Genomic DNA, 10,841 nt, shown 5'->3' with positions numbered 1-10,841 from the left:
ACGTGACAATCTTGATAACGTCCCAGGGATTTGGTTTGGCGACAAGACCTTTGATCATTCTCTTTGGCTTGGGCCGCCTATCGGTGGCTTATCACTCTCAGGTCGAGCTGTTTATCATCCGTTTGGGTCTATTGCGAACGTCGTCGCTCTTTAGCCCTTAACATCATTCCCTTGTATGGGAACACGGCAGGCCTAAGTTTATGCATTTTCCAAATTTCAATTGGTGCAACAAAATAATCTTCACAATCAATGATTAGTGTGTGTAGATTCCAAAGCAGATTGATTGAAAGAATCACAAGCTCCCTAGCTTTAAAAGCAAGGTATCGTGAATTCAACAAGTGAAACACATTTTCAGAGGAATACTTGCAGTTTGTATATGGGCCATCATGTGCATACAGTGTCCTCAGAAATCTTGAATTTGGCAATTCTTGATCTCCATGTGCATGGCATACATAAAACCGAGCATGCGACATAGAGTCCAAGGCATCACGGCTATTTTCCTTTGAAGTGCTTCCCGAATTGACAATCCGGTGGTGGCTAATTACTCCTCGACGACTCTCTTCTCTCATGACATAAAAAAATCTCTGTTTTTGAGCTTCTTTTACAGATACATCTCTTAATAAATCATGAATTTTGCATAATTTTACATTCCCATATAACCCCAGCTTTTGAACTATAATCAGATTTCTATCAACTAGCTCCTTTAGGTACTCTTTCGCAATCGTTGTCAAACTTTTGTTATCTATAGGTTTAAGAAATCCTTCAGAAACCCATAGCTCGACTATTGTCGAGGATTTTATCTCGCAGTCTTCTTTAAACACACCCATATACAAAAAACAAGGCTTTAGATAGATAGGAAACTGATTATAGCTCAATTTCAATATCTTATTCTCTGAAATTTTCACAATTATTGAGAGATACTTAAAACTTAAAAGCGAGTGCACTATTTATTGGATGATTAATGCAATTGAAATAACAATTCTAAGACCCATCAAGTGTCTAGGCCCAAATAAAGCGGACCGAATTAATTTGGTTTCGGTATATTAAAATGAAGCAGCAGCCTTTTCCAGCCAAGTCAACAAGAAAAAACATCGAATTCTCTGTTTGTTTTCACTTAACATATCGTGGACATCGAATCGAATATATGGTGTGAAATAAATGCAGAATTTCGTGTCATTTTATGAACCTAAATTTAGAAGTCGTTACCCTTTCACTAAAGCCATATGAATGAAAAAAAAATAGAATATGCATATTAAAAATATTCAACTAAAAGTCTTGGTTAACATTTTAACCTATTAAACAAAAGATTTAGAATTACAATACGCTCACTTAAGGTTCTTTTTTTGTACTGTAAAATTTTGACAACAACCAAACTCATGTGTGAATTACTCATTTCAAGCAATAAACCATTTTCTTTCTTTGTTTGAGTTGTAACTGATGCTACCTTTTTTTTGAATTGTGCCTAAAATTCAATTGATTTGAGTGTAGATCTTTCTCCAATTTCTAAAGGGATCCCCTTCAAATAATCTAAAAACCAAACACAAAGCTCCTCAAGAGTTAACTCTCGAGTCGTAAAAGAACAACAGAAACTCAATATGTAAGTGTCAAGCAATTCCAAATTTGTAAGATTATAAATGAAAATTGACCATTTACAAAGAAAGAGAAGACTTCACTAATATTATGCAGGGAAGCATACAAGGTAATGAAGAGCGATCAAATCACTTCAACTAGAGTTTTAACACAAATACTTGAAAATTGGAACTTCTCAGCCTCTGCAACGCTTCATCTTTCTCCCAGACTACAGCACGGACATGAAGGTCTAGTTGGTCTCCTTGTGAATCCTCTTGCTCCTTCAATATCTCATTAGCTGACAACACCAATAATTCATTGCAATAATCCAATTCAATTGATCTGAGTGTTGGTATTTCTCCAATTTCCGATGGAATCTCCTTCAAGTTTTTCATATTACAAAGACCAAGCTTCTGAAGAAATGGAAAATGGGAGCTCTCTGACACTGTCCACTTTTCTAGATCTTGACAATAGACCAAGCTTAGTGACCTGAGGCTGGGGAATTGGCCTTCAACTGTTTCCCACTCGCCTTTTTTGAAGCGACCGGACATTAATGTGAGCTCGTGAAGAAGTGGTAAGGCCCCTATCATTGGCAGTATGTCTTCCCACTCAAAACCGTTTGGGAAAGAGAGTTCCAACTCCTTAAGGGAGTCTGGGATGTTGAAAAGTAAAATGAAGAAAATAAAAGACACTAAAATTTTTATCGACTACATTGTATTGGATTTGAATTGTTATTTGTGATACAATGACATCTTTATTTATAGGACTAGAGATGTAAATGCACCTAAGAACAATACAATTGGAACACTATATTATAAATACAATCTCCTCTTTCCAATAGATTGGGACTCCACACTCTCTCTTCCCAATAGATTGGGACTCCACACTCTCTCTTCCCAATATACTTGGGACACCCCAATTTCTCTTTCCAACACTCCCCCTCAAATTAAGTATCGAGTTTTTAGAAACTTAACTTGCACGATCTTCACTTTGATAAATAGTTTATACTCATATTCAGGAGTCCTTCACTTTTTCTGATAACAATTTAGCTCGGTCTATAGCCATTTTCGGCAGTTTTAGCTCATGCCATAGGAGCCATCTTTGGCAGTTTTAGCTCGTGCCATTATGAGCCATCTTCGGCAGTTTTAGCTCATGCCATTAGGAGCCATTCTGACAGTTTTGACTCATGTCGAGGAGTTAATTCCAGACCATTCTCGATCCATTCCAGCTCAAACCATGAGCCAGTTTCATTCACATCTCAAACCATGAGCCAGTTTCATTCATTTTTGGAAGACCAATATTCTCGGTCCTTTCCACAATTCAAACCATGAGCCATCATCTTTTCATTTTTTTTTTCTTTCTTGAGCCCGACTAGCTCAAACTTTTCTTCTTTTCAAGGAGCCACCGTCCCATTAACTAATGCCACGGACCCACTTTAATGATAATGCCTCCAACTCTCAATCAGCCACCATCATTATTTCTCTTTCTGATGAGCACAGAAAATTACAGGAAGAGTGGGTAGATTCCGGCGTTTGGCGACTGGGAGAATACGAGTGAGATGCCGATAATGCAGTATTTCGAGTGTGCGAGGCAGGCAGGGCTGCTCCACTGCAGCTGCTCAAGCGCCTCCTTCTGGCGATCGCCGTGCCTCCGCCGACCGTGTGCAGGCTCCTCCTCGTCTCTCTCTGTCTCAACCCATCCTATGTGTACTGAATCTAAACATTTCAGTGCTTCCTCCTCTTGACTTCTGGAAATAAGGGGGCAGTCAAATTCAAAGATCTCACGCCACAGCTCGCTGGTGATCCTCGTCATCTCCAAACCGATGGAGACAAAGTCTGCTTCCCTGACGTGGTGCCACAGCTCTGCCAGCGCGGGGCTTGAAATTCGACTTGGTCACCTTTTTCAGCTACACGGCAGCGGCGTAGCAACTCTGAAGACGAGTTGTCTGGTTGGTTATTATCTCGCCCTCTCAGGCGGATAACTCGTCGGCTATTTCTTTGTTCTGGTGGCTGCCTCCATGGTCAGTCTGCTCATCTCCTCAGCCCTTGCCACCGCCGCCTCCCTCGCCTCATTCTGTCATCTATCCTTTCGCGTCACATGCTTGACGCTCCATCGGCGTGTAGGCTGAGCTTCTGCAGCCTTTTCTTCTCTCACCGGCGCGGTCGTCTTTGGCCTACACGTCCAACATAGGTTTGGAGAGGAATTGTTCGATCGCATAATTCTCTCCCCCTAGGCCGGACAAACCGACAACTCCATCTTCTCTGCATCATCAGCTGAACCGGAATTAGTTCTCTCCTCTCCTGATTTTGAGGCTGTTGCGGCGATAGTTTCAAGCCGAGGGATTGGATGCTGGTTGTGGAGCGTCTCTCTCCATTGTTAAGATAGGGGAATCGTCCGGTCGCATGCCTTAATCTCCCCCTAGGCCGGACGTTTCTTGAAAACGGATTTTATCTCCGGATATAGGGCTAGCTTGTCGGGCTGTCTTGTTGACGTCTCACCTTCTCAGCAACCAGACGAGCCCAGCTACTGTTGATGTCTCATAATAAACTAGAGCTTTTGAGATACGGTGGCTCAAGAGAGGTCATCATCGCGATTGATGCTTTCGGGGCCGCCGCTGCTTTCAGGGTCCCGGATAAGGTACTTGAGAACTGGGATTCGAACCTCGTGAGCCCTTGCACCTGGTTCCACGTCCCTGCCTTCGCCTAGCCTCCTCACCGCCACCGCTGCGACACTCTCTCGCCGTCTCCGTTCCTTCCGCGGGGCTGTGGTTGCTCGATCTTGCTGTTGCATCACCATGGTCGGGTTTCGCCGTCGATTCCCGTTTGAAATTCAGCCAACGAGAGCTCACTGTTGTTGTCTCGGTCCAGCCAAGCGCCACCGTCGTTTACAGCGATGCCACCGCCAACCTCAGACTCGGTCGCTGCCGCTGCCGTCATGATGCCGTTTCCGTCGGGTCTTGCTATACGGTCACTTTGTTGGTGAAGAACTTGGCTGTTGGGCAAAGTTTCAGCCCCTTGCTAACTGCAGAGCCTCCTCTTCCTTGATTTTTTTTTTTTGTTTTTTTTTTTTGATATAGAGACAGAGATCGACCCATGTGATCGAACCTGCTCTGATACCATGTTGAAAAGTAAAATGCAGAAAATAAAAGACACTAAAATTTTTATCGACTACATTGTATTGGATTTGAATTGTTATTTGTGATACAATGACATCTTTATTTATAGGACTAGAGATGTAAATGCACCTAAGAACAATACAATTGGAACACTATATTATAAATACAATCTTGATACGATCATCCTCTACCTATTATTAGGGAGTATCTATAGGATATTATTCTATTTAGTTAATTGTGATTCACCGTATCTTTCCCATGTTAGTTTAGATATTATTAGATTTGATTTACTCTATTTCTGTAGGATATCATTGTATCCCCACATATTATAAATATGTGGAGTATTTGCACATGATAGGAATTCAATGAATAAGATTATTTTCCCTAAACGTAAAGTCTTCCACAATAATATATTCGTTCTCTCTTGCCGCTGATCGGAATACGTCCGAGAAAACAGCAAGTCGTGATCTCTCTTTCGAGTTTGTCGAAGGTCCGATCACCTTATCAATCCGAGAAGTTAGTTAACCGGCCTAGTTACGGAGCACGTCTGTAACAACTGGTGCTTTCATCCCGAACTCTTCCTATATCTTAGTTCCATCTATATCCCCAAATTATTCACCAATATCAAAAAAAAAAAAAAAATCAGCCTCTGCACTACCCCACAGCCACACCAAATCGTCCATCTTATTCATCCATATTCCCCAAATACCGAAGAAAAAAAGTCAGCCCCGAGCTTCACCGCCGCCGTTCAACGTCATCATGTCACGCAACTACACCGGATTGGGGCATTATGAACAATTGTTCGATCAATTGGATGCCGCTATCTCCAAGTTGGAATCACGTTGTGACAAAATCGAACGGCGTTTTACAAACTTGCATACGTCAAAAGCAACATATACACAGCAGCCCTATGCGTGCTCCGATTCCCGCAGAAAGCTTTGCCCTCGTCCGCTTCCGGAGCCACAGCCACAGCCGGCTCAAGATCTGCGGTACTATTCGCTGCCTTGCTGGGACCCTCTGGGCTATCGGCAACAGTTCGGTCGGGCCGCATATGAGCCGCTACCTGCTCGCCGGTATTCCACCCGACAGAATGCCTATCAGCCGCCGCGCAATGCCTTCCCCTCTAGGGATCAGTTTGTGGAGCAGGAACGGCCACTCCGACAGCCGCATTGCGCACGCCAAAGCCCGAACTCGGGTTGGTTTTCTCCAGAATCGCATCAGCAGCAATTTCTGGATGCGAAAAGGCAGACTTGCTGGTGTCCACCCTCCCAAACGTCCGGTCGCCGTATTGAAGATATTCGCACTTCCCCGCTGCCAGAACCTCCGCCACAGCCGACTCCACCAGACCTGCTGTGCCAGCAGCCCCAAAACCAGAACCAGCTACCCACGTTCCCAAGCTCCCGTACCCTCACACGACCGCAGCTCGTGCTCGACCAGAAGCCACCGCTGCAGTCAGATCATCCGCTAAAACAGCCAAGTACAACATCGACTATTGAGCTTCCGCCCTACGCCGCATTGAGTCCTTGCCAGCCCTTGCTATCGTTGTCCGTGAAAGCTCCATTATGCGCCTCTCCTCATCAACTGCAAGCGGGTGTCTCAAGCTCAAGGAAAAATGAGTGGGAAATTGATTCGCATAATTGTGAAGAGAAGAGGGAGGAGAAGTTGATCGTATTTACTAGTTTGTGGAATGACTATATGGCCAAAAGAGAAGAAGAGGTCAATAACACTTTTTTGCAGCTACTCGAGAAAGAGAATACAGTTGAAGCCCTTCGATCTAGTTTAGCGACGGAAGAAAACAATTTCATTGTGTTGACTAAGAAGGTGAGCAAGAGAGAGAGCATGGAGATTCAAAACCTTGATGATGACAATAAGGCTGGATTTGATATGAAAAAGCAGGACAGTCGAGTGGAACTGGAAGAGAAGCGAAGGTTGTTCGAGGATGTGCTTAAGTTACAAGCGGAAGATTTGGGTAAGACAGGAGATGCTCACACCGGTTCACAGGGGCTTGCTTGTGTCTATGTGGATTTAAATGTCAGTGATGTTCCAATTATGAATCCTCGATTACCATCGCCCAGCGCCGATGCAAGGTTGATTCCTCCGCGAAATAACAAGTCGTGTTTGCACATTCAGGGATGTGTGGCAGAGCTTTCCATGTTAGCATTGAATTTGGACGACCACATCTGTCCGCCTTTATTGATTTTTTACGGAGGTGATGAAGGGAGACGCTCAGCTGTTTGGTGTGTGTTTGATCCAGGAGGAGATGCCTTGCCAAAGTCGGCTTTCAACTCTCTTTATTGCTTCGTGGTTCCCACCTTGAGGACAAGGTGGTTTTCAACCGTGGGGGAGTTGATACGATCATCCTCTACCTATTATTAGGGAGTATCTATAGGATATTATTCTATTTAGTTAATTGTGATTCACCGTATCTTTCCCATGTTAGTTTAGATATTATTAGATTTGATTTACTCTATTTCTGTAGGATATCATTGTATCCCCACATATTATAAATATGTGGAGTATTTGCACATGATAGGAATTCAATGAATAAGATTATTTTCCCTAAACGTAAAGTCTTCCACAATAATATATTCGTTCTCTCTTGCCGCTGATCGGAATACGTCCGAGAAAACAGCAAGTCGTGATCTCTCTTTCGAGTTTGTCGAAGGTCCGATCACCTTATCAATCCGAGAAGTTAGTTAACCGGCCTAGTTACGGAGCACGTCTGTAACAAATCTCCTCTTTCCAATAGATTGGGACTCCACACTCTCTCTTCCCAATATACTTGGGACACCCCAATTTCTCTTTCCAACATGGGAAGCTCATCTTCTGAACATACCTTCCGTTATTGGTGGAGTGGACGATCAAACTCAAGGATTCAAGCTTAGTAAGACACTGAAGACAGCTGAAATAGTTCACTCCCTCAATTACTTCCATATCATAAGTTATACATAATTTCTTGATATTCGGAATTCTTTGAACAACATCCTCACTCAAATTGAGATTCTTCACTGCTCCGAGCGCCTCTAGATGCTTCATGACAATAATATCATCGTCAGCGCTCGGGGGAGCTCGGAGATGCATCTTCAAATTAATGAACTCGACATGCCTAAGTTTAAGCATTTTCCAGATATCAATTTGTCCCGTAGAATCACCCCCACAAAAAATGATTAGTGTATGTAGATTCCATAGCAATTTGATCGAAGTTTGCACATGAAAAGCATCGTTTCGAAAAGCAAGGTATCGTGAGTTCACAGGTTTTGGGGTATTTCTCTTTGTATAAAGTCCACGTGCATGTAGTGTCCTCAGAAATCTAGATTTTGGCAATTCTAGATCACTAATCTTGTCACACCATAGTAAACAAGAACGAACATGTGACATGGATTCAAAGGCATTGAGGATTTTTTCCTTAGAAGTACTTCTTGGAATAACAATCCGGTGTTGGCTAATTACGCCTACAGGACTTTCTTCTCTCAAAACATAAAAAAACCTCTGTTGTTTTTGAGCTTCTTTCATTGATAAATCTCTTAGTAAATCATGAATTTTGCAGGATTTTGCATTCCCAACTAACCCCAACTCATGAACTAAAATGAGATTCCTATCAACTAGCTCTTGCAAGTACTCTTTTGCAATTGTTGTCCAGCTTTCGTTGTCTAATGGTTTAAGAAACCCTTCAGACTCCCATAGCTCGGTAATTTCTAAAGCACTAAGAACATTGTCTTCCTCAAACACTCCCATGTAAAGAAAACAAGGATTTAGATAGGTAGGCAAATGATTATAACTTAGTTTTAATATTCTCAAGCAATAATCATCATTCTCCGAATTCACTATTGAGCTTATGTTTTCCTTTATGTGCTCCCAATATTCGACTGTAGGTTCGAATTTAGCCATTAAACCCCCTATCACATCAATCGCCAAAGGAAGTCCCTTACACTTTTCCAAAATTTTCTTTCCAATACTCTTGAGTTGAGTAGGGAAACTTTGTTCCCCAAATACAGTTTTGGAGAACAAAGTCCAACTACTAGCCTCATCTAGGAACCCCATCTTAAAAACTCCATAGGAATCAGTTAAGTAGGCAGCCAAGTTGGACATCCTAGTTGTTACCACTATTCGACTGCCCTCACTGCAACCCGGAAAGGAAAATTTCAACCTATCCCACACATCTATGGTCCACATATCATCCAATATAATGAGATACCTCCTACCCCATAAACACTTGTGTAATTTTACTTCCAATTCTTTATCATCCATACTATTCGAGGACCCTCCTGCTCGATAGAGAACTTGCCTAAGAGTTTCTACTATATTATAATCTTGAGAAATTGTAGCCCACACACATATATCAAAATGATCCTTGATAAACTTGTGTTCAAACGCACCTTTTGCAAGAGTAGTTTTGCCGATGCCACCCATCCCTGCGATAGGGATGATTTGGAGATTGGTGTTTCCATCGGTAAGCTTATGCAGGAGTAGATGAAGCACATCATCAAACCCTACCATGTTAGAGCTCTTCTCAGTGGAACTGCTGGATCTTAAATACGCTACGTTCCTCTGGTGCACTACCTTTTCCCTTGTTATTCCAGTCACCTCTTTTTTGATCATATCTACTTCTTCAATCACATTTTGCAGATCCTGATACAAGTGGATGCAACTGATTGGTTCACCATCACCACCAACACCACCGCCATCATCATCATCACCAGCACCACCACCAGCACAACCAGCACCACTACTAGCATCACCATCATCATCATCACTACTAGCACCATCATCATCATCATCGTCATCATCACTACTAGCACCATCATCATCATCATCACCATCACCATCACCATCACCATCACCATCACCACCACCACTAGCACCATCGTTAGTTGCTGCCACAGAAAGGTGAATAGTGTCAATTATATATGACTCGATCACATCTTCGGCCGCTTGAGCTGCATCTACAATGCGCATCTCCAATGGATCTGCTTCGTCGCTGTATGCATAAGGAGACTTATAGCTTTCGAGAAATTCCTGCAAAAAGACAAGTTTTTCGGTGAGAGATTCAACTTGTTGTTTATCGAGAAAAATTGGAGGGGATGGATGAGTTTCAATATCATCTATGACTTTCATAAGAGAAGTCAGAGCTGCATAAGCCGCCATAAATTCTAAGAGACTGAATTGAGAATGAAAATAAGATTAAATTACAGAGATGAAGAAGACTAATATGATAGAATTGTTTTGAAGATGTCTTAAAATACTACTAATAACTTTTTAATTAAAGAATGACCCTACATAGCAATTATGCATGATTCTTTTCAGCTGCTTTCCATTGTCTAAACGACACAAGTGACAGCTCTCACACCCACAATTTTTCCCTTTTGCTAAAGAACAAATAAACATAAAGCAACTTGCTTTTGTGATTTTTAATAACAATCACATCGGAGTATTTGAAATATCAAATGACACTTCAATGTCTTTTTTGAAATTGAATTTTAGCCCTTCAAAATAAGAATATTGAGTTTCTTGTTCTCACAAATAGTAGTAACATTATTAGCCAATAAATCCATGTGAAATGGACTCCTATTTGGAAGGTAAATCTGATGCCCTTCCGTATTAAATACTCTCCCGTCTCCTAATAATTGTCCAATTTGATTCCGACACGATTTTTAAGAAGTGTAAAGAAAAGTAAGTTGCAAAAGTTACTAGAATATGAGTTTCACTTTTATATATTAGTTTTATAATAAAATGTGATTGAAATGAGTTTGTGGAATCTACAACCTACTTACCATTTATAGTAAAACTGAAAGTTGGACACTTAATGGGGGACTGATGAAAATGACAAAAGTGGATAATTAATAGGGAATAGAAGAGTACGTATCTTTTGATCGCAAGATGTAAGAAAGAGAATAAAAGTTAAAGAAAGATTAAGTGAGAAAAATAGAAAAATTAAAGAGGGTAAATAGAGAAAAAAAAAGTACTCCGACCAAGAAATTAAATATATTTCGGTTCCAAATAGTATCATCTAATATTAGCTGTCGGCAATAATTTGCAAAGGTGAAAAAACCAGTCACGCGCGCAACGTTTGTCATAATTATTGAGGAGACATAATAATTAGAGTGTTATAATAAAATATTATTTCATCAATCTTCACCCAAACAGTCATTTGTTTTTG

General features: G+C 41.4%; 1 protein-coding gene across 1 annotated transcript; it reads right to left on the bottom strand.

The window, feature by feature from the left end:
• Positions 1-1,598: 1,598 nt before the first annotated feature.
• LOC148924084 (putative late blight resistance protein homolog R1A-3) lies at positions 1,599-9,921 on the bottom strand. Its single transcript, XM_089061887.1, has 2 exons — positions 7,495-9,921; positions 1,599-2,221 (listed from the first exon to the last, which is right to left on the bottom strand). The coding sequence occupies exons 1-2, from the start codon at positions 9,827-9,829 to the stop codon at positions 1,728-1,730; spliced, it is 2,829 nt and encodes a 942-aa protein (XP_088918013.1). The 5' UTR covers positions 9,830-9,921; the 3' UTR covers positions 1,599-1,727.
• Positions 9,922-10,841: the final 920 nt, after the last annotated feature.

This window comes from Salvia hispanica, chromosome 6, assembly GCF_029641045.1.
Source record: "Salvia hispanica isolate PSC_SH4W2 chromosome 6, Shi_PSC_v1, whole genome shotgun sequence".
NCBI lineage: Eukaryota > Viridiplantae > Streptophyta > Magnoliopsida > Lamiales > Lamiaceae > Salvia > Salvia hispanica.
This window is presented reverse-complemented; position numbering and strand designations above follow the sequence as displayed.

Bases quoted from the DNA above. Each gene is read 5' to 3' on its own strand.
- LOC148924084 (XM_089061887.1), bottom strand. From the start codon at position 9,829: ATGGCGGCTTATGCAGCTCTGACTTCTCTTATGAAAGTCATAGATGAT. The intron at 2,222-7,494 runs GTTGGAAAGAGA...TCAACATCCCAG, and splicing joins TCAGAAGATGAGCTTCCCAT to ACTCCCTTAAGGAGTTGGAA.